The 25,429-nt window shown below is 35.7% G+C and overlaps 1 protein-coding gene across 2 annotated transcripts in view; it reads left to right on the top strand.

Annotated features, from left to right (window-relative positions):
- TLL1 (tolloid like 1) overlaps positions 1–25,429 on the top strand; it is a 227,149-nt gene that overhangs the window by 196,144 nt on the left and 5,576 nt on the right. For both annotated transcript variants that reach the window (XM_031664179.1, XM_031664180.1), the window contains 4 exons: positions 1,362–1,487; positions 4,384–4,511; positions 17,767–17,980; positions 24,766–25,016. In XM_031664179.1, coding sequence (XP_031520039.1) covers positions 1,362–1,487; positions 4,384–4,511; positions 17,767–17,980; positions 24,766–25,016 — 719 coding nt within the window. The remainder of the gene's footprint in view (positions 1–1,361; positions 1,488–4,383; positions 4,512–17,766; positions 17,981–24,765; positions 25,017–25,429) is intronic.

Here is a 25,429-nt window from a genome sequence, read left to right as displayed (position 1 = left end):
TAGTAAGTGTTGAAAGAATAATGGAAGTGTCAAGGATAGGTGGAGAACACATAACTCACAAATATACTAATTATGATATATCCTTTAAAAACTGAGATTGCCTGTGTGTATTTAAAATATTCAGATAGTGCCAATGCATTCATATCGCCTGTAAGCGTGTGTGTTATGTAATCAATCTTCAAATGTGACAAAATAGATGCACCTTTAAAAATTATCATCAGATTCTTTGATAAAAATACCTTCCCTAAACATTTTTTCCATGGAATGAATATAGATTTGATAAAAAAGCAAAAATAGTATAATTTCTATGCCACCAAGAGCTTGCCAGTGCTCACTAGCAAAATCAGCTGAGAGTGTCCAATTTGAATTCAGCCTAACTCCTCATATGATGTAACTCGTCCTTTTCATTCTCTATGTGTGGGAGTGATGAAAGTCTGAGTGACGTGCCATCATGAATGTGTGTCAGGAACAATCTGCCAGTTTTGACGTTAATGGACAGGCCAGCTATGGAATGACAGCTGAGTGACATGAGTGATGGTTCATGCCTCACCGAATTGACTGCCTGTTAATCTAGTTTGGCTTTTTTCCCTGTAGTGAATTTGTTGGCTATTTTTTGGGGCTCATATTTCCTAGTCTAATCTTTACCTTACTTCTAGCACACTAAAAGCCCTTTTAGGGGATGACTTATTAATAAACTTGTCTGCCACAGTATATTTGTTTAAAATACATAAATTTCATTTCTTCTGTAGAATAGTTTAATTATGCCTTTTTTCTGCTTGGAATGCTATGAAATGTCCAAATTCATTAATGCTAAGCATAACCGCAAAGTTAATGGGGAAAAAAAAATCAACTACAGTAATTATACTGAGTGATTTTTTTAAGTGATTACATACAAATCTTGGAACCTTGTTTAGCCTCTGTCTGTATACCATGGTTAATATATTGAAGGATATCCCTCTACTTAAATGCTATTTCTTGCCCCTATTCAAACTATGCACAATTTTAAATTTATTTTTTAAAATTAGCAGTAAATGTTTAGGGTTAATTTGAAAGAAAGATCTACTGATTCCCTCTTTCTCCTACCTAAAACTTCTACTCCAGCATAGGAATAAAAGAGGGTTACAAGTTATTATCATAGTACTAATGGTCTTGGAAATTTGATTCATGGTACGAGGCTACAAGCTAAACAAGGAAAGGGTACAACTAAGAGATCATACATTTTTGTTTGTTTTATGTTGGGAACAGGAGAAACCATGACTTAGTTTACCCTTTGGCAGTGTTAACCACAACTAAATGACTCCCTTTGATATCCTTTGTTTTTAAAGTTACTTACTAAACCATGGGATTGATCTCTTTGCTAGACAAAGACGAATGCTCTAAGGATAATGGTGGATGTCAGCACGAATGTGTCAACACGATGGGGAGCTACATGTGTCAGTGCCGTAATGGATTTGTGCTGCATGAAAATAAACATGATTGCAAGGAAGGTATGGAAAGGAATACACTTTTCTTGACAACATGTAGAATTGCATGTGGTTTGGATAAAGCACTGCTTCCAAGTAAAGTTAATCATTTCAATGAGTGATCTCATGGTGGGCTACCGAAATGTCAAAAAACAAAATTCTGTGTAATGTTCAAAGATCCAAGGCAAATGACTGGATCTGTACTTTGCATATAGGTGGCATTAGAGTAGCTTTGTATAACAGACATAGTAGCTGCTAGGATACCATCTGGTAGCCAGAAAAGCACCACGTTCTCCCCAGGTCTTTGTGGAACAGACCTTATAACAGCATGCATAGTTAAACTTAACTTCTGCTAAATGTTTTGCATTTGATGTAATACTCCTCCCAAAAATATCTTGTATATCTTGTGCATGTGCTACATAAGTGATGTCCCTTTAAATACCAGGAGTGTCAAACTCAAATGCCTACCAAAAGGAAGACATTTGAAAATGGTAGATACTGTGTCATTTAAAGTTTGAAGTCATGGTGTTGGTCCAGAAAAGCTTAATAGTAGCACAATCATACCCTACCAGATTTTGTCCCCAAGGCCTTACAAAATTCCACAACTTTTTAAAAGTAGTAATCTTAATCCCCTTAGCCACTATGAACTAGACAAGAACAATAAATAGTTATTCAGCTCTTATTTCTTCCTTTGACAGTCTGTTCCCGAATTTTCTACTTAAGTTGGATTTATGCATGTTTTGAGAGGAGAATTACTAAGGCAAATTTTATAACTTTAGTCACCATATGTACATTGGAAGGTACCTGACTCTAACCACAGTTAGATAAGAATGTTTTGTGTAAACATTGGAATAATAGAGAATATCCTGAGCTGACCCTTGTTCCATTCAGCTCCTTTGAAATATGGTTACAAGTCGAGGATTTTCTTTTTTTCATTGAGCTAATGACATTGTGCAGAATCATATACAAGCAGGAATTTTTCTTTCTCTCCTTTCATGTATAAGCATAATATCTATAACTTGGTAAGATACGATATGCTATTAAATCAATAGATTAGGAAATAGGCCCAGGTTTTTGTGGGTTTTGGGGGTTTTCGTTTTTGTTTTTATTTTGAAACACGGTCTCCCTCTGTTGCTGAGGCTGGAGTGCAGTGGGGTGATCTCAACTGATTGCAGCCTCGACCTCCCAGGCTTAAGCAATTCTCCCACCTCAGTCTCCCAAGTAGCTGGGACTACAGGTGCACACCACCATGCCTGGCTAATTTTTTGTATTTTTTGTAGAGACGGGTTTTCGCGATGTTGCTCAGGCTGGTCTCGAACTCCTGAGCTCAAGCAGTCCACCGGCCACGGCCTCCCAAAGTGCTGGGATTGCAGGCATGAGCCAGCGCACTTGGCCCAGGTTTTTGTTTTTTGTTTTGCAGACATTGAAGGTAATTCAGAGAAAAAAAACAAGACAGCTTTTATAGATTATAGATTATACATGTAGTCTGTGGATCACAGGTAGCAAATATGTCTCTGTTCATTACATAAATGATATAGGAAACTTCATTATAGATAAAACAACATGCAGACGCACCTTAATAAACTTGTCCTATTGCCAGGAAAGGGGTTGGATCATCTTTTACCTTCACTATAGTACATGCTCCTTGTACACTTTAGCAACGAGCCTCTCAACCTAGTCTCAGTGTCATCGCCACGTCCTGCAGAGATCACATTTCACATTGCAAGGCTGAGACAGGGACGATGAAATTTAGAAAACCCTTGTCATGACTGGATCCAAACTTTCAAGGCTATGTCTTGCTACCATAATCATAGATTATCAGACAGGAACTGAATTTTACCTTCCACTTTATTGTAATCTTCTGTTGCAAATACAAATCTCCCTATGGAAACCTAGCACAATTAAGGTGAAGGTCTAGTATGAATGATTGCAGCAGCGGGGCCAACAGCAACTACAGTAAGTGCTACTAACTAATGTTGGGCCATGTTACCCTTGCCCTGTGGCCCCGAAGGGTATAACCGGTGTGTTTTCCGTTGAATAAAGTATTTCACCAAATGTATTGCTCAGGAAATTTTAGAAAGTTATATGTACACAATACATAACAAATAATCCCAGTCTAAACAAGGATGTATGTTATAAAATTTCCTAAATTATATAGAAAGAACACAGCTTGAGGATAATAAGTGTTTTTGAAATTTAACATTAACCATGTGGAAAGATCTTGTCTAAAATGAGCTTATTTTAATTGTAAAAAAAAAAAAAAACCATTAAATAATTATACTGATTGAATGAGGTATCCTTTGAAGTTCAGAAGCATCTCCAGGGCTAATAGCTGTTCATTTATTTTTCCTCTTAGTGCTTCCACTTGTTTTGATAAAATTAGGGCTAATTTATTTTAGGAGCTAAAATTATGATACAGGTATTCAAGTGTATATTTAACTAAGGGAGAGAGAAAATGTAAATACGTGATTCAAAAGGTGCCTTCATGATGTTAATTAGCTGTAAATGATGTTTCTTTTAATAGGAAAAAAGTTGCAAATGGCATAGTCCAATGATGTTTGTTTGTGACATTGGATTAAATACACCCAGTGTTGATATTCTTGACTGTCAATATATGTTGCACTGTTAAAGTCTGAGCCACAGACCCATCAGTTTAAAATAAAAGTTCATTTTATTTTAGGCATTTATCTGATTTATGGTAAATACTTAATTTCATGTGAGGCAGACAACAAACATTGGCCGATTATACTCAGCAACAGATTTCCCAGAGCGGATGAATATGATAACCGACACGGAAGTGATAATTAGCTGGTATTCAGGAAAATCTTTCAGCAGGGCAGTGGGCAAATAGGCTGCTTGCTTTCTGCCTCAAACCTGGGCTGGATTGCCACACTGTCTGATATTATGGTTATTGGTACAGCTGAGTGTGAACAGAAGATCCACAGTCCAAGTGGCCTCATCACCAGTCCCAACTGGCCAGACAAGTACCCAAGCAGGAAAGAATGCACTTGGGAGATCAGCGCCACTCCCGGCCACCGAATCAAATTAGTAAGTGAGCACATCCTTTTACTTTCCATTAAGCTGACTGCCCTTGTCTTGCATTACAAGCACTGGGAAATAAAATGGAAGTTTATCTAATTGAATTGAATCATAGGCAGCTGGAAAAGACTTTTTGTCTCATGCTTTCCTCCTTACACTAAAATCCTTGACTTGACTTCCTAGATCAAGGTGACTGCCACGTTGTTCTCCTCTAGTGTTTCTTATTCTGGATGTTTTATAAGGCATTACCAAAGTTGCTTCAAAACAATAGTCTTTATTTCCTAATATATTACTGGTAATTATATTTTCAAATTTGGAAAATAAATGAAGAAATAAAAGAATCAGAAATTTGCCAGAAAGCACAGAATAATAATTCACTTAAACCCAGCATAACATATTCTACTGGTTATACCAATTCCATATACATATGTATTTTTCATAATAGAATCAATTTTGTCTTGTGGTGTACGGAATATTATTTTTGCATGATATATTGCCCTCTGTACAAAGATACTGATTTCCTTGGATTTTGCCCACATTTTATCGGGCATGAGTAATTCAAATATGAGTATAATGTCTCATCTCTCTTGCATTCTTCGCATTTTGCATTCTGGCCTGGTCATAAATAATAACCTGATAATAAATGTTAAATTTCATTATAGGCCACAGAGTGTTTGAAGAGTATAGTCTAAAGAAATAAAAATATAGAAATGTAGAAATGTTAACAATTTCCTGCAATATGTTGTTTTTAGAAGCAAAAGGCAGTGCCAACTAACAAGGCTCAGGAAAGAGCCCAGCAGGCACTATAATGACAAAAATTGTCTGAGGAGTGAGGCTACCAGTCCAAGGTAGCTCACTAGATGAGTCCAATCATAAGCTTAATTTTAAAATTTCTTGTGTTGACTCTTCCCTCAGTAAATATTATTGGCCAATAAAAAGGCCTTATTTATATACATTATAATAAAATCAGAGACAGTTGCCAAGAAATTCATATTCTTAGTATGGAGGTCCTTCCAATCTCCATAGTTGTAAGTGATTTCCCAGACAGAGATATCAGTTCATTTCAGCCACACTGTTGAAGGATACTAAATGCTGAGAGACAGCACTAGAGGAACTCAACTGCTCTCCAGTCCTGTCCAAGGTCCTGATTGAGAGGATGATTCCCTGAACCTTATGGTAACTTCCTGAGCCTTATGGGCTGAAATATAGAGGCTGCATTCTTTTAAGGAGTTCATTTTCTTAAGAGAGTTGGAAAAATTGATTTTCATGAAGACATTTCTTTGTCTCAATTCAAATTTTTGTTGGATATCATATTCCTTCTTTCTGAATAACTTATTTTTATATTTGGTATAAAGTATGTACATTAACACTTTTGAAAGCTGTTTTCATTGCATATAGAATTCTAGGATGACAGTTTTCTTTCTCCATCTTGAATGATTCCATTTTTTTCTGGCTTACATCGTTTTCCATACTTCTTTGGTAAATCTTATCATTATATCATAAGTCGTGATTATTTTTTCTATGGCTGTCTTCAAAATTTTCTTTTTATCAGCAATTTGAATATAATGTATGCAGGTGTATGTGTTTATGTGTGTGTATGTTTCCGTTTAATAATTTTTTGGTATTTTTCCTTTTCAGAATTATCTGAATTTCTTGCATCTGTATTGTGGGGTCTGTCATTAATTTTTGAAAATTCTCAATTGTTATTTCTTCTTATAATTCTTCTGTGCCATTGTCTCTCTTCTGGGATTCAAATTACTTATGGGCTAGATTGTTTGCTGTTATTCCTCAACTCTTGGATGTTCGGTTCATTTTTTGCCCTTCTTTCTGAGTTTAAGTTTCAGTAATTTCTACTGACCTATCTTCAAATTCAGTAATTATTTCTTCAGCTGTCTTGAATCTACTGATAAATTTGTCAAAAGCATTCTTTATCTCTATTACCATGTTCTTTATTTCTAGCATTTACGTTTCACTTATTATAGTTTCCAGTTATGTTAGTCTGTTTGGGATGCCGTAACAGATTATCACAGACTTACGGCTTAAACGACAGAAATTTATTTTCTCATAGTTCTGGAGGCTAGAAGTCCAAGATTAAGTTGTAATTAACAAGGATTAGTGTCTGGTGAGGCCTCTCTTTCTGACTTGTATATGGCCTCCACCTCACTGTATACTCACATGGCCTTTTCTCTGTGTATTCACAGAGAGAGACAGAGCTCCAGTGTCTCTTACGTCCCTAAACATATCACATTGGGGGTTAGGACTTCAACATTAATTTTAGAAAAACACAATTCAATCCATAACACCGTTTATCTGCTGAAATCTCCCATCTGTTCTTGCATATTCTGTGCATCTTCACTAGGATCTTTAACTTATCAACGTTAAATTCGTAGTTCCTTTAAATTCCATTTGATATAAACATAGGGGCCATGTGCTCAGGTCTGTTCTGTTGATTGTTTCATCTCTTAGCAGTGTTTGATTTTTCTTGCCTTTTGTGTCTCATTTTTTTTTTAATTAAAAGAAGACATTATGTGTGCAATAGTAGAGACTTTATGTCTGGAAACGGATGCATCTCTTGTGTTAGCTTATTAGTGTATTTGTGTGTATGAAGAAGGGTGTTAGGTGGATCTAATTAAGCCAAGATTGGATTTTCTTGTTCTATTATTATCTTCATTGCACCACTGGCTTCAAATTCCTTTTTCTTCGGGTGGAGGTTGGGATTTAAGAGGTGTTTTCTCAATGCTTCTGTTTCACTCGTACCTTCTCTGTTCATCCCCAGCGCAAATATCGTTCCTCTCCACCCTTTTTTGTCTTTATCAGTGATAGATGGCAGTTGCTTGTTACTTGGTGCTTGCTAGTCTGGTGGTGAAGGCAAAGGGTTCTTTATTATTTCAGTACAGACTCCACCTTGGGCAGGCCCTGCATGTTCGGGTCTTGGTGTTGAGCTTTCTCAGTGATCCTTTTTCTTCTCTTCATGGCAGTGAAACTCTGTCTATATATCTTATGAATCTTCCTTGGGAGAGAGTTTCTTTTCAGCCTCCTAGTGGTAGAAGATCTCTAATGTTACTGGTAGTTGATCCTGAATCCAGGACTTCCCCTAGGGGTAGTAGGTTTTGGTTTTGGTTTTATTTTGTTGTGTCTGTTTTGTTTTGACATTTCCTCTGCCTGCAGTGGCTCTGTACCTTTGTCGTAGGGGTGGCAGGGTTTTCTGCTTCTCCTTCAGAGACTTAAGGCTGTGTTTTCTGAAGAAGAAATACAATGAGGCTTCAGACTTTTCTCGTGGCAGTGACCACTTCCCTTTCTCAAGCCTGAAACAGGAGGGAAGGCACTCACCCACCTCCTGCTTTTTCCACAAATGTTCTTGTGAGCAGGAGATGGAGGTCCATGGAAAAGGATCCGCAAGTGTGTACAAGCTCCCCTCGTGTCTATAGTTTCCTCTTCCCCTCATCCACACATGACCTTCACCAAGCCATCACCAATTTCATCAGAATGCTTTTCAGCTGGCTGTATGATACCAACATCTCTTCCTCTTGTAGTCTGCCACTGTCACATCTTTCCTTGGAAGGGCCTGACATTCAGTAGACTTCAGACTACTGTGATTTCCATGCTTTGGTGTGTTCAACCAATGTCGTGATTTTGTTTTTTGTTTTTTTTTTTACACTTTACATCATGGCTTTTTCTTGTTGTCAGGATAGAAGTAAAACTAGTTCCAGCTTTCTATATCCAAGGGGAAGTAGAACTCCTAATATACCCCGGTTTTAAACATAGCAATACTCAATCCATTCTCAATTATATATCTTTCAGCTTGAAACATCCCATCTAACTCAAGGGCAATCTGTTCCTTCACAAATTGCAGGATTTATTTTTCTTGCCAATATTCAACTTGAGAATTAGGACATAAAGCATGTCTGTTCAACCATGGTCATACCTGCTGGTATCCTAAGAAGGTAATATTCAGAAGCAAACTGAGAGCTTTAACGCAAGTATTAAACTTTATTTTAGGAATTGGAATTTGTGTTTTTTGTGGAAGTAGTTATAGTGTAAGCTAGGTTTTCTCAAATGCTAGCATGTGTCAGAATTACCTGGAAGGCTTGTGAAAACACACATTGCTGCCACACCAGAACTTCTGATTCATAGCATAATATTGATTGCCACCATCCTATCCCACGGATCATGTTCATATAAAGCCAGACTCTCAATAGCATCCTAAGAGCCAGGGTTAGTAGAAAGTGTGTCACAACAGATTAGCCACCCACTCCAAGTAACATTTTGGTTCTATATTTTTTAACTCTTGCCATTTTCACACTATAATTGCTTTTTTTCCCTGATTGCCTTTCTGCATGTAATGTAACTGTTATCTAGTGTTATCTACTTTAAAACTGAAATCACTATTATTGCAGATATCAGCCAATAGTCATTTAGTGAACAATACTTTATAATAACAGTTCAAACCATTCAATCACCGACCCATGTACTTTGACATTTATAATACAGGAAATTTCATCAAGATGTTACAATATGTAAAATAAAAGCATTTTGCCTGATTTCTTTAGGATCTTTAAATTTTTTGGTTTTTGTTTTGTTTTGTTTTTTGGAATTGGAGTCTTCCTCTGTCACCCAGGCTGGAGTGCAAAGGTGCAATCTCGGCTCACTGCAACCTCCACCTCCGGGGTTCAAGCAATTCTCCTGCCTCGGCCTTCCAAGTAGCTGGAATTACAGGCGCCTGTCACCAAACCTGGCTAATTTTTGTATTTTTGTAGAGACAGAGTTTTGCTATGTTGGCCAGGCTGCTCTCGAACTCCTGACCTCAGGAAATCTGCCCCTCTTAACCTCCCAAAGTGTTGAGATTACAGGAGTGAGCCACCATGCCTGGATAGATCTTTAATTTTTATGGAAGAATTTCAACCAAAACTGAAATTTAGAAAACGAGTTCAATGAAACTTGAACAATTATGAAACATTTTAATCCTCTTAGGTCAAGAGCTCCTGGTAGATACTTGGTTACCAACTGGCTTCATTATGGGCAAGGGCAGGGATGAAAGGCAAAGAAAACATTTGGGTCCTTATGTTTACAGTGGAGCTTTCTTCACAATTCATGGATTGATATTCCTTTTTCTATAGGTAGGGTGGGAAAATAAGAAAGAATTTTTTTTCTTTTTTCAATTTATGTTTTCTAATTGGCAGATAAAATTGCATGTATTTACCATGTACAATGTGATATGTTGAAGTACATGTACATTGTTTAATAACAAAATTTAGCTAATTAATATATGTATTATTCATGTTTTGATCATATTTGTGGGGGAAAAAACACTTAACATTCACTATCTTAGCATTTTTTAAGAGTATAATGTATTATTAACTGTAAGTCACCATGTTGTATGATAGTTCTATTGAATTTTTTCCTTCCATCTAACTGAAACTTTGTATTTTTTACTTAAATCTACTCAACCCTTTCCCATCTCAACCACCCTAGCCTTTCGTCAACACCATTCAACTCTCTGCTTCTTTAAGTTTGATCATTTTAGATTCCACATATAAGTGTGACCATGTAGTATTTATCTTTCTGTGCCTGGCTTATTTAACTTAATGTAATGTCCTGCGGGTTCATCCATGTTGCTACAAATGACAAGGTTTCCTTCATTTAGTGGCTCCACTGTGTATATATACCACATTTTGTAATCCATTCATCCACTGATGGACACTTAGGTTCATTCCATATCTTGGCTATTGTGAGTAGTGCTGCAGTGAACATGGGATCAACAGACATTCCTTCAACATCCTGATTTCATTTATTTTTGATGTAAACTCAGTAGTTGTGAAATTGCTGGTGATAGGGTAATTCTATTTTTTTTTTTTTTTGGGCAGTCTCGCTGTGCTCCCAGGTTGGAGTGCAGTGGCGTGATCGGCTCACTGCAAGCTCCGCCTCCTGGGTTCAGCCATTCTCCCCTCAGCCTCCCAAGTAGCTGAGACTGAAGCGCCACGCCACCACGCCCGGCTAGTTTTTTGTATTTTTAGTAGAGACGGGGGTTCACCATGTTAGCCAGGATAGTCTCGATCTCTGACCTCGTGATCCACCTGCCTCGGCCTCCCAAAGTGCTGGGATTACAGGCGAACTTCGCAGCGCCCGGCCGAATAATTCTATTGCAACTTTTTCAAATGGCTGTACTAAGTTACATTCCCAACAACAGTATGCAAGGATTCCCTTTTCTCCACATCCTCACCAACACTTGTTATCTTTTGTGTTTATGATAATAGTCACTCTAGCAGGTGTGGGGTGATATCTCATTTTGGGTTTGATTTGCATATTCTGGATGGTTAGTGATGTTGAGCATTTTTTTCAAATACCTGTTGGTCTTTTGTGTCTTTTCTTTTGAGGAATGTCTATGCAAGCCCTTTGCCCATAAATAGGTTTATTTGTTTCCTTGCTATTGAGTTGTTTGAATTCCTTTTATATTTTGGATATTAGCATGGTATCAGATGTATGGTTCATAAATATTTTATCCCATTCTGTAGGTTGTCTTTCCACTCTGTTGGTTGCTCCCTTTCCTGTACAGAAGCTTTGTAGTTTGATGTAATTTCATTGTGTATTTTTGCTTTCCTTGTCTGTGTTTTTGGGGTGAAATCCAAAAAGTCATTGCCCAGACCAATGTCATGGAACTTTTCCCTATGTTTTCCTCTAGTAGTTTTCATAGTTTTGAATCTTATATTTATGTCTTTAATTCATTTAGAATTGATTTTTCAATATAGTGTGACATATGGTTCTAATGTCATTCTTCTGCATGTGGATATCCAGTTTTCCCAACACGATAAGAGGGGACTATCCTTTCCCTATCGTGTGTTCTTGGCATCTTTGTCAAAAATCAGTTGGCTGTAAATGTGTGGATTTATTTCTGAGCTCACTATTCTGTTTTGTCAGTTTATGTGCCTGTTTTTATGCCAGTATTATGCTGTTTTGGTTACAATAGCTTTGTAGTATATTTTGAGGTCAGGTAGTAGGATGATTCTAACTTTGGTTTTTTTGTTTTTCAGTTTTTGTTTTGTTCAAGACTGTTTTGGCTATGCAGTCTTTTTGTGGTTCCATACACATTTTAGTGTTTTTTTTCTGTTCCTTTGAAAAAAAATGTTATTTGTGTTTTCTTTCATCCATGTTTTATAGTTTTCAGTGTAGAGATTTCTACTTACTGGGTTAAGTTTATTTCAAGGTATTATAATTTTTGGAGCTGTTGTAAATGGTATTGTTTTCTTGATTTCTTTTTCAGGTAGTTTATTGCTAGTAAATAAGAATGTGACTGATTTTTGCCTATTGATTTTATATCTGGCAACTTTACTGAATTTATTTATTACTTTCTAATAGGTTTCTGGTGGAGTCTTCAGAGTTTTCTCTTCATGAGATTGTGTCATCTGCAAACAGGGATAATTTAACTTTTCTTTTTTTTCAATTTGGATGCCTTTTATTTCTATGGCCTAATTGCTCTGGCTAGGACCTCCGGTACCATACTGAATAGAAGTGGTGAGAGTGGGCATTGATGTCTTATTTCGGATCTTAGAGGAAAAGCTTTTAGCTTTTCTCAGTTGATTATGATGTTAGCTGTGGGTTTGTCATACATAGTCTTTATTGTGTTGTTGCACATTCTTTATATGCCTAATTTGTTGAGAGTTTTTTTTTTTTTAACATGAAAGGACATTGAATTTGCCAAATGTTTTTTTCTATTAATATGATCAGATCATTTTTATCCTTCATTCTGTTAATGTCTTGCCTCATGTTTATAGATCTGCATATGTTGAACGATACTTGCATCCTTGGGATGAATCGCACTTTATCATAGTGAATGATCTTTTCAATGTGCTGTTGAATTCGGTTTGCTAGTATTTTGTTGAAGGCTTTTCATCCATGTTCATTAGTGATACTGGTCTTCAGGATTTTTGTTGCTGTTGTTGGGTAATTGTCTGGTTTTGGTATCAGGATAACACAAGATTTCTACATGTTCCCTATTCAGTTTAGAAGCAAGGAAAAGAAAATTGTCACTGAAGACAATTTTATGAGATAATTTTTTAAATCATAGTTTATGAATTTTGAAAGCCTACTGTACTTTCTAACCCAAATTGTCCTGTAACTTGATGTATGGTTTTGTCGAGTGACATGTAGGTAGTGGCTGATAGGTATAAACAAGCCTTCTTTCACTGTGTCTGAGATCACAATTATTTTGGTTAATTTGGGTTATAAGGCTATAATCTCAAAAAGACACTTAGATGATCTAGCAGTTATAGATAACAGGAATTACAATAAAATTCCTATGTGCCCTTTGTGAGATAGGAGCATTCATGTGCATGATGTTCATTCACCATATGTATATTCAGTTTACAGTATGATTATCTAAATCTAGTATATATTATTGTACATTAACATGAGAACTGAACTATCAGAGTCAGTTTAATGTAGATTTATATTGAGACTTAGGCATTATAATGCAGTTATTACCTTTTATGCACTGATCTAGTTATCTACTGCAGCATAGCAAAATAGCCCAAAACCTCATGGCTTAAAGCAAGCACTGTTGTATCTCATAGTTTGAGGGAGTGGCATCAGTATTCAAGTAGTACTTTGCTGGTAATTTTTCTGTTGCATGTGACATTGATTGATTCACCTGGAAGCATATCTGAAGGGTCGAGGTGGTTGCAATTATATGTCTGTCATCCTGATGTGGAGGGCTAAAAGCCTGAGTCAGCAGGGACAACTGTAGCACCCACACGTGACCATTGCAACATGGCGGTCTCAAAGGAACCAGACTCTTTTCTGTCAATCCTGGATCCCCAAAGTGTCCCAAGAGGCCGTGGAAGCTTCAGAAGCCCTTGAACATTACTTCGGAACATTCTGTTGGTAAAGCAAATCACTAAGGCTGCCAGGATTCGAGGGGAGGAGAATTGAACTAGAAACACACAGCCTTGCCTTCCCAATTTAGACTACTGACCTCCACAGCTGTAGAAGAATAAATTTGTGTTGTTTTAAGGCATTGAGTTTGGCAATCTGCTACAGCAGAGACACACAAAAGACACATTTGCTTTGTTTTTATTATGCATGTGTGTGTTTATTTAATCATGAGGTACTGACTGAATGATTATAGCTTTAAAGTACAAAGAAATTGCAGTCACAAGTATCTGTTATCCCTGTTTTTATCCTGTCTTGGTTCTAAAAGACTCAACTGATCATTAAATTTGGTAGTACCTTTTTATATTTTGAATTAATGTTCATTCAAAACAAAATACTAACAAACAAAGTTCTAGGCATCCGAGCATACTGCAATAAGCTAATGTGCTTATATCATTTTTAGTTGATTTATCATATCCTTGAGTTTTGCTAAATAACATACAGTTACAAATTATAGCTTTATATATGGGATTTTAAAAAACACAAACATCTACAACTGTTAAATAATTATCCATCATAAATCCATAAAAATATATTTGATCACAGTTATAGAGCACTCATGGAGAAGAAAGGTTCTTTTGAATCAGGAGACTGAGGTTTGTACTCCATGATGCCATGTTTTTCCAGTGGCCTCTAATCCTTCACATATTTTGTGGGAAACCAAATGCCAGTTTTTACCAAAAACAGGAAAAGGTGAAAGATGGCTGGGACTAGGGACCTCTAAAGCTTATCTTACAGTTGCTCAAATTGCAACAGTCTCTTTAATGCTTTTAGTTTAAATGTTCACCTTTGCTAAATTTTATTTCTGCATTAAGTGCTATCATTTTATTATCTCGTCCTTTGTGAATATATGCAGTTACTCTGTAAGGCCTCATTCTTTAGCCATCTCCAGTATTTTTAATAAAAGAACCTCTACAGATGTTCATATGAGTGAACAGCGTCTGGAAGCCTGGCCAGGGGCCAGCCAGGTAATTAGTCTTGCTTGGGTGTTCCAGAAGTAAAGTTATTATTTCCACAGCCTATATCGAGAGTTCAATTTTATTTCTTTTGAATTGGACTCCTTAATCTCTTAGCTTGCTTGTCTTGTGGGAAATGCATTAGGATTTCTGACTAGGGCCCATGGTTAGTCACTTTTTTTTTTTTTTTGGCCTTTCTAAAACCTAGATTAGTAACCTAAAATTATAGAAATATAGTCATGGAATGAGTATGCTTTAAAGTTTTTTAATACCCAAATACTTGCAAAGTTTTCAACACTTAAGAAAAATATTTAAGTCTACCAAAGGAAGGTAGTGTTAGAGTGGAAATCTGAGTTCCTTACAGCTTTATACATTCATCCTTGCCAGCTATCCTGTCTCCATTGTGAACTTACAGGGCTTTTCGGGAACCTAAGTAGTGTCTTCTGGGGACATTTCTGCGGCATTGGTTCCTGGTGGCTGGAAATGTGCACATTCTTTATTATTTAGATATTGAGATTCATGGTTCGGCTTCTGTTGTAGAATAAAGTGATACATGACATATCACGCCTTATCATTATGAACTCTGAAAAATATTTTAGAAGTTTTTCCTCTCCAAAGAGTTCCTATAATACATTTCTGTGGCCTGGAAATATTTTCTGTTGATATAAAGTCACTGTGTGTGGAAGGTTCTCTGTGTGGGTATCTCTACTATACAAGGAGCAGGCTTCCGAGATCTCAGCCTGTGAGTTAGTCACAACTTTGCTTGTGTGTGGTGGAACTTTCAGTTCAGACCGATTTCTGGAAAAGAACCACCCAGCCTTGGCATTTGACCTAACAAGTTGCTACCTATTCCAAAAAGAAAATTCATTAATACCTTAATGAATGAGAGTTGTTTGCATCACTAGAGTATATGTCACTATGGAACCTTTGACTAATTTGACTCTTAGAGACTCAGTCTGATTCCATTAGTAATTTGATAAAGAGCTGTAGCCAGTTGGCACCAGACCAGCTGTCACTATGGCCCCCAGCCCACCAGCTCAATGCCACTTTGTGTGGTGTTGCTTGGTTCTGTTAAACAGATGTTATGATTTAGGCTAGACATCCTGCATTTCATTAGGAAGAAAAATATCACCTATTTATCTCACTCATTCAGTCTTCAATGGACCAATCAATGGACTGAATATGTGTGGTCTGTAAATTCTGATCCCAGCTTTAGCCACTACTTATAGTAAATACTTTAGAATGCCATGACCTCCAACTTTCTTAAAATACTCTCTTCTACACAGCAGGTTTCCCTGGTTATTTGATCTGTATATTTACAGATAAATGACTTTAAATCACAATCGAAAGAGATACTTGCTCAACATGCAGTGGTTTTTAGATATTCTTTTCCTGGACCAATGTTTTTCCTCTTGAAATTACATTACATTTATAATTCAGAAGCTTAGTTTCATATTTAATAAAGAACTCTAGGTGCGGTTAAGCCAATTTTCTCATAGTGGTTTCCTATCAATTACAAACCGATGTTAGGAATGTATATATGTACGCAATGGTAATAGGAGCAGACTGCTATTTCATGAGAGGCAGAAAATGAGATTTAGTAGGCCCTGTCTGTAGAATTTTCATACTTGAGGTTGGCCATAAACGTCAGCTAGGTTTTTGGGTAAATACATTGACAGATTTACGCAGACATCCACATACTTATTCAGGATCTTCTGCATCCCACTCAATGTGTGTACTCTACTGGGTTACAGAGAGTAACAAGTTGACACATTCCTTCAGTTATCGCCTGCTTTGTGTGTTGTGCTTCAGGATAGATGGACTCTACTGACGTCTCCTTGTTCACTATATTTCCCTACTCTGTCTTCTCCTTCCAGTGAGATTCTTTGTGGTATGTTCAGTCTTTTTGTACTAGCCAGCGTCTTTCTTCAAATGAAGTAAGCATTCCTTTTCATCCATCATGATTATAATAAACAATTACTCTAATACTTGTTGGTTATAACATGTTTTATTTCTACTTTTTAAGTAGAGTGCAGTGGAAAGAGACAAAAGAGAGATCAGCTTTTTTCCCCCTTTTCTTTCTTCTGTTAAGTAACTCCATTTCTTTCTTCTACTCCCTAGTTAACATGAATTGTTTCTTTCATTTCTTTCTTCACTCCTCCGAAGTCAGAAGTGATAGTGGGTGATGTAGTGTGGTATGGAATAGATAGTGGGTTCACACTGAGACAGAGCAATTTGTAGTCTTTTTTTTTTTTTTGATATGTATTCAAATAGACTGAATATTATGATCACTTCAGCAAAACTGTATCAAATAAAATAAGTTTATTAAAAGTTTATGTGCCAATATTTTGTTGTAGGGATTATAGCATTTTAAGAAAGTTTGAAATGTATTTCATACTTTTTCATGTTTATTTTCTTTATATTATTTTAGTTTTATTCTATAGACTTAAGTAGGAATCACAGCTTTATTTCTTCAAGGTATGATGGTTTTTCTGGGGAAAGAAAAGAGCCTTTGGAAATGGAAAATAATCTGTAATTTATGTAACTATTAATAGTTTGGACAATGTTATTTTCAGTCCATCTCAATTAAACTTTGCTTTGTGATCTACAGTGTGCTATACATTTAATTATTTTTTATTTTAAATTTGCTAAGTCACACAGATGAAAATTACGACACAGGTAAATTAGAATAGTTTTTAAATGTCATAAATAAGAGCCAAACATTCAAACTCTCCAAGATGTCCAATATTAAAATAAGTGTACCATCTACATGAAAAGTAAATTAAAAATATTCTAGCATTAAGTATTATCAGTGTTTGCTAATGACAGGGTTTGTAAGAGCTAAATAAAGAAATATATAGTGAAAGTTATTCTCCTTTCATTTATACTATGAAGATTTGTTGCATTTAAGTTTTCTAAAAGTATGATAATACTTTGTTGAGTTTAGTTTAAGTGCCCAAGGGTAGGATAATGGCCAATGGGTTCTATGATTATCAAACCCAGAAGGAACCAATCTTTTAATATGATTGCTTGAAATTTTCTGATGAATCCTTTGGATTAAATTCAGAATAAAATACCATTTTTTAATAATCTGTTTAAATTCTGAGATTGAATTGCAATAGTAGCCAAATAGCCCAATAGTAGAATTTTAATAGCCAAATAGTGGAATTTCTTATGAAGTTATTACATTGTTTTCCTCATTGTGTCTTTTCAGATATTACGTATTTTATTGATTTCACGTCTTTCTCAATAATGCTCTAAATGTATTAAATTATGAGTATGGCCTGAACATATTTTATTAATATGTATTTCTGTCCCAAAAATTATCTCATTTTGAGTGATTTGTTTTTTTTAAAAAAATTTATTTCTTCTTTTTAAAAAAGGCATTTAGTGAATTTGAGATTGAGCAGCATCAAGAATGTGCTTATGACCACTTAGAAGTATTTGATGGAGAAACAGAAAAGTCACCAATTCTTGGACGACTATGTGGCAACAAGATACCAGATCCGCTTGTGGCTACTGGAAATAAAATGTTTGTTCGGTTTGTTTCTGATGCATCCGTTCAAAGAAAAGGCTTTCAAGCCACACATTCTACAGGTCAGCAAATTCGAGTTGTGTTTCTCTTAAAGATCTTCGCAGTTCTTGAGCATTTAGGAAGACCCAATAGCTTTTGCCTGATTTGTGATCAGTGCAGTTTGTTTAAGTAGAACTGTACCGAAATATTCATATAATGTATTTCATATTAACATTAGCAGTTTGATTTTTATGTTATATTTAACAGATAGAAATCTATGGCTTGATATTAAAAATGTATGTTTTAGCTAATAACCTATCTGATCAGCTAGATTTTACATTAATATATTTTTATAAATAAGTTTAAGACTGATATGTTTGACAGAGCCTCTATTTTTCCTTTGTTTATTTGGTAGGCAACATGATCTTTTGCCTAATCCTACAATCTAATTTACTCTTACACATTTCAACTAACTGTTCTGGGAATCTTAAAGAAATAGAATTTAATTTAGAAAAAATATGAAAAATTTTAGACAAAAATATAGAGTAATGTTATTTATAGTTTGGAGACAGTTTCATTATATGTTCCATAAAATATCTATAGAATGTCCCCTTTTCATTCAGTGAAGACAATGTATCAGTTAAATGTAGATATTAACTGGTCATTTAGCTTGTACTGACACCTAGTGGTATTGCTGATGCATAAAAGATTGATACATGGGAGAAATTTGTCTTGGAAAACACAGTATAAAAACGTACAAATTCATCTATGAAATAATTTTAGTGAAATTTTGTCATGAATTTCTGCTGATTGTTTTTATTCTTTCACTTTGTTTTGTAATTCATAATTTTAGCTATTCCATTATCCAACATTATTTTCCACTCATTTTATTATGAACATTCGATTTATACTGAAGTCCGTGATAAAGATATTGTCAGAATAGTAATCTGATTAATAATAGTAATCATTTGTCTTCTATCAATAATACAAATTAATTACTTCTTATGATTAATATAAATATTACACACGAGGAAAATCTTACATAGACCAGAGAAATGTCATGCTAATGAGAGATTTTCCACACATTTGGCATTTACTCTTTCAATATTTTTCTTATAATTTGTCACCTAATGAAGGGGTGGAAAAATAAAATCCTATTACTTAATCAATGTTTCACTGATAGCACAGAGCTCATCACATTCTGGAAAACATCGTCATCATAGGTTCCAAAAATGTAGTGTGAAAATGTGCTGTCGAAACTGTTTAAATAATTGATGATACAGTATTTTAAGATTATCTATTTTTTCTTACTCATTTTTATAAAAACTTACTTTTATGCTGTCTCTTTTTACCCCTTGTAAGCAGGATAACTGAGGTTCTATTATGTCTCAGTGTGTCAGTACATCTGGGTTCCTGCTACAAGTGAACCCTTAGCTAGCAGGAAACTTTTGAAAAGATTTCTTTGAATCCCAGTTTTCTCATCTGTAAAATAATAATCCCAAGGTTACCTACAGCAGTAAAACTCCATACCTCCCTAATTTGCATGACTTCTTCCCATGCACGCCATTTGCAGTGTTTGTATTGTGATGAACATTCCACTAAGAGGATCTAATTTTATCTTAATGGAGGTCATGTATTATGATCCAATGGTAGAGAATGCACTGGGCATTTTAGTCTTACACACATACTTTACATAGATTGCATCCTCAAAAGAACTGTGTGACATAGATACTATCATCCTCATTTTGCAGATGAAGCCAGTGAAAATCTGGACGATTAATTTGCAGTTTCTAAAATAGTGTCAAAGCCTGGGTTTTATTCTAATTCTGATTGTCTCCAAAGATAATGTACTTCCTACTATAGTAATATTTTCTCATGTAAAACTTTTGGATTAGGAAGAAAATGAATATAAAAGTATCATTCTTATAAGGTGAAGATTGAATGCTTCTTTATAGAAATATTAAGCAAATCTCTTCAAAGTATGGAAGTGACTAGGCTCATTTTATTTCCCTGTTTCATTCACAACCATTCAGATACCATGTGAGGAACCCCAATCACAATTTGTTAGGCAAAACAGGCCATGGATATTCTTTAAGCCTGCCCTGTCATTTCAGAAATGAGAAATTTAAGGCTAAAAAATTTAATGGTAACTGAAATAGCACAAGAAGTTAGTAATAGTTGAAATTAGAGTCCCAACTTCCCAACTCCTGTTCCTTTATTATTCTGAAAATTTTTGATATCACTTGTTTGTTTTTTCAGCTAGGTTGGAATTTTTCTGGTAGACCTCTTTTTTTCTATTACTTTCTAGTAATCATACATGTTGAAATACTCTTATTTAAGTCTGCTTTTGTTTCTCCTCAAAGTCTCTTTAACAGGTTCATTTATTCTACTCTTTCACCAAATATTTATTTTGCATCTGCTTTGGACAATGTAAATGTGTGGGAATTTTTAAGACAATAGAAGGAATTCTTGTCTACTGACAGCTTACAGTCTGATAAGTTAAACTTAGGATTTTCAGTTTATCTTTCAATTTCTGCTGACAAGACAGCCAAGTCCAGTACCATATCTGTCAGCCTTTGCTACACGTATAAAGCATTTATTCATTGTTTACTGTCTTCTAGAATATGGATGGCTATTTTTGATGGATCCTTTAAGTATATAGTTTCATTTGCTTAGATAAATTTATATTTTTGTATACAATTTTAATTTTATGCCCAAGAGAAATTTCTAACACTATGAATTTTAAAACTAGGTGACTAGAAATGTAATATGTAATTATGGCTGCTTTTCTTTAGAAGTTAAAAAAACAAGTCCACGGAAAATGGACTTAATTGAAAAGAGTTCTTTTTTCCTCTGACAGTTTGCTCAAATTCGAATTCCAAATTTATTTTAATAGGTAACAAATGATATTCCTCCAGCCTTAAATAACTTAATTAAAGGAAGCAAATCTTTAGTAAAAAAAAAAAAAAAAAAAATTCCTGTGTCTTAGTTCTAAGAGGATATGGCTACAAAACACAAAAACGGGGTAAACATGGAGAGAAAATAATTTTTAAAATCAAAATATTGTCTCTTGGGACTTCTTTTCTGTGATATAAAACATCATATTCTGTGTCAATGACATTTAAAAATAAAGTAATATATTATTAAACTCTTTGGAAAGGAAATTATTTTGATCTAAATCAATTAAACTGGATTGCTCACTAAAAGCATTTATAGGTCAAATTACAAGAGTTCTCCTGGAGTTTAATACTTTACCAGGAAATAAACAAACTTGTCTTTCCAAATTAAAATGAAGTTCACCATAGGCTTCTCTTCCCTCCTTTTTACCTTTCCTTTTCAGCTTCATTTTCCATTTCTCAGAATTCTGTAAGAACTGCTTTGGCAGCTGTTCTTTAGATGATATAAAAATGCTATTGCCAACATAGTAAATAACTGGTTTTATATTTTTCTGACTTGGTAAATGAATAGGTAGTTTCGATGAAAATGTGTTCACCGTATTTAAAAGTCATCTTTTAAAGTGACCTATTACAATAAAGGACCTATTGACCATTGCTTGAATGGCCAGGAGGATTCTGGAAAACACCCAGAAGCAATTGCCCTCAGGCTGCCTATTGTATTCTGGAATTTTCTCAGGGCATATTATAGGTTGGTGCAACAGTAATTACAGTTTAATAAAATCACACCTCTTTTGCATATAGCATTCAAATGTTCATTTCATTCTTTACAAATTCATCCTGTGGACTAAATTATGTCATGGGGTGTGTGTGTGTGTGAGTGAATGATGGTTAGAACATTAATTCCTGTGGACTGAATTCTGTCATAGGGTGTGTGTGTGTTTGTGTGTGTGTGTCACGGTTAGAAATTAAGTCCAGGTTTATTAGTTTGAGCAGTGATCCACAGAAATGAGGGTGTGCACTGCAACAGATAAAAGAAAACGGACGCAAAAGCGGGGGGCGCAGAACTTCTTGTTGTCCTTAAATGCAGCTTAAGGCATTTGTTTTTAAATATAGGTCGTTTTTCTAGAAGTTTTTAATAAAGTCCCATAAAGACACCTTCCTGTGATTTTCAGATTCATAAAGCCTCTGTGAAGTCATTTTTCCTCTTCTGTTTAATTTCTTTAATTCTTCCTTGATTTTTGTTCCAAGTTGTGGCTGGCAGAGTGTTGCTTCTTCTGGATCCTGGTCCTTGTAATGCTACCTTATATCCGTGAGGCAGGCACACAAAAGGCTGCCTGCACCAGCTCGCCAGGTCCTCCCCGGCTGCTCTTCCTGGGCCGTGGAATAAAAGTAATGCAAGTGCCGAAGCTAGTTTAAAAAGCTGAAAACAAAATATATCAGTCAATACTCAAACTTGGAGAAGAGGTAGAATTTTTAAAAATCTGTAAATGAGATTACACTGATTTACATATTTATATGTTGAATTCAGAAATATTTTTCACAAAATATTTTACTGGCCTTCAAAAGTAGAATTTTTCCTTCCTAATAGAATATTAATAGTGCTTTAAATTGTTGTTCATTTTTCTGGGTTTTTCATTTCATACCTGAGTGGATCCTAGAGTACAGATGATGGCATTTGCATATGCTCATAGGAAAATAATAACAATAATAATGGTAGCTTAAGTTTATATAGGTTTTACTATGCCAGGCACCTTTCAAGCATTTTTCATATATGAACCTATGCACTCTTCATCTGGACCCTATGATGTGAGTACTATGTATGATTCCCTTTTTAGAAATGAAAGTGTGGGAAAAAGTCTCCCAGCTGGTAAAGAACAGAGCCAGATTTGCAGCCAGGCAATTTGACTGGGAGTTCCATCCCATGAAGGGGCAAATAATTCTTGGAGTTACTGAGATAAGAAAAGCTCCATACTGGGAAAGGGAGGATGCTTGGCTTCCAGTTTGTGGGACTTGGGAGATAAAATCCCAAGGGTAATTGGTATTCCAGCTTTCAGGACTATTTCCTCACATAAATACATTTGTAATAGTGGCACTTCTATCAGTAGGTTGTGTGAGATACTCATCTATCATTTGGAAGACGGAGGGACATTTGCATTCACCGTGTAACACAGCCCAATGGGGAAGTCATTCTTGTAACTGGAACCCTAGCTGGAAGTTCCTTCATATGTTAGTCACATAAAGGTCTCTGAATTTGCTGTTGTTTACGACAACGCCCATAGATTTGCTTGGGCACACATGAATTCAGACAAGCGGTTCAATACCCATAATTCAGAAACATTTTGTTTTTTAAAAATCACCAAACCACAATATGGGTAAACTATATACAAATCTGAAAAGTCCAATTTAGAATTTCAGCTGCCTAACCATCTTCACGAAGGAATATCTGGTCACAGACTACCACGACAGTGTTACAGTTGTACTTGGCTGTCCAGTGGTTTTGCTTCTCCAGATTTTACCACATTGGATTTCTTCTGGGATGTTCCTTATTTTAGCAGTGAAACTCCTGCTTCCCAGAAACTCTTTCAATCCTTGACAAACAGGGACAGAAAGAAACTCTACTTTCTCCTGACACTTTTCATAGCCCATTCTTTTATCTCCCTCCTAACCACCATACTTGCTTGGATAGGTTGGTGGGGCATTGTAGACTCTCCGCCTTTATTTAATCTCCAGTAATTAAAAAGTTTTAGGGCTCTGGCCAGGTGCGGTGGCTCATGTGTGTAATCCCAGCACTTTGGGAGGCTAAGGCAGGTGGATCACTTGAGGTCAGGAGTTCAAGACCAGCCTGGCCAATACAGTGAAATCCTGCCTCTACTAAAACTACAAAACATTAGCCACATGTGGTAGTGAGCGCCTGTAGTGCCAGTTACTTGGGAGGGTGAGGCAGGAGAATTGCTTGAATCTGGGAGGCAGAAGTTGCAGTGAGCCAAGATCACACCACTGTACTCCAGCCTGGATGATAGAGCGAGAGCTCTTCTCAAAAAAAAGGAAAAGTTTTGGGGCTCTGACTACAAATTGTTCCTGAGAAGAGTGTTTCAAACCTTTTATTTTCTAAATTATACTAACTAAAACATTTTATGCCCACTTGCTTATTTCGTTGGTGCATTTACCTTGAGTGACAAAGGTCACTCAATAATAACTGGTAGAGCCTGTGCTTATTAATTTATCTTTTTTAAAGGAGCTGTGAGGAGCATTTACTATTTTTTCTTGTAATAAACACAGACTATCATTGGATAGATTCGAGAATTGCAAAGATAATTATAATTAATGATATATGTAGGGTTTTCCCCATCAAGTGAGATAAATATTTCTGTTGAAGTAAAATACTACTATTGTATATATTCTATATAGAAAGTTCTATATAACACAAACACACGCTGAGGAGTTTTGTATCTATTCTTGAATTTTAAGTTACTTCTCACTTCTTTGCATTTGGGCTTCTTAAATTGTTACGATTAAACTTAAGTTAATACTCTGGAGTCTCCTCTATGAAAATAGTTATTTGAGACTAGAGACAGTGTTAGGTATTACAATTTTAAAAATTATTGAGTTCCTAAGTGGTAGATTCTAAGTGATTTTCATGTTGTCAATTCTGAAACCTCGCTAAAATTGGTACCACTATTTTCATCTGTATTTTACCCTTGAGAAAAACATGGCTCAAAGACATCCCTTACCCAGAGTCACAGGGCCCGCAGGCATTGGGACTGAGATTCCAATCCAGGCCGTCCATGTCTGGGGCCTGGGTGGGCACTCATGACACTATCTGACTCTTCAGTTATGGAAAACATAACTGATACTGGAAGTAGAAACAGAAGTTAGACAATGGCTGGGCTACACTGAAACTACACTGAAATTTAAATTGGACCCGTTAAAGCCCATTGACCTTACTCGTTTTATTTTTCTTTCCTGGGCAGAGTGTGGTGGCCGATTGAAAGCAGAATCAAAACCCAGAGATCTGTACTCACATGCTCAGTTTGGGGATAACAACTACCCGGGGCAGGTTGACTGTGAATGGCTGTTAGTATCAGAACGGGGCTCTCGACTTGAATTATCCTTCCAGACGTTTGAAGTGGAAGAAGAAGCAGACTGTGGCTATGACTATGTGGAGCTCTTTGATGGTCTCGATTCAACAGCTGTGGGGCTTGGTCGATTCTGTGGATCCGGGGTAAATATACCACCAATAGGATACCCTAGACACCATTAAGATGCCTATTGATTCATGACTGATATATGTACCATTCACAAGTTGGCAATGCTTTTACAAAAAAAAAAATAAATAAGGTTACATCGTACTATAAATGGCTTGACAAATTATAACATGTCTCTTCCCTTATCAATTCTCCACTTCTAATGAATTTGCCTGAATATCAGGTGAAACTGATGAAATCAGTAGGTATAATTTCTTATCACTTTTCCGTGTTCTAATTTCTTATTATGCAATAAATATTTAAATACTTAATCTAACAGCAGCGTATTTAAACACACACCATAGACAATTCTGTCACGTTTCTAAATTAAAGCTTAAAGGAAACAAAGAATATGCACACCATTCTAATTCACATTCTCTTCTTAACAAAT

This window comes from Papio anubis, chromosome 3 (genome assembly GCF_008728515.1).
Source record: "Papio anubis isolate 15944 chromosome 3, Panubis1.0, whole genome shotgun sequence".
Taxonomy (NCBI): Eukaryota; Metazoa; Chordata; class Mammalia; order Primates; family Cercopithecidae; genus Papio; species Papio anubis.
The sequence above is the reverse complement of the archived record's forward strand: the minus strand, read 5'-3'. Positions and strand labels throughout refer to the sequence as shown.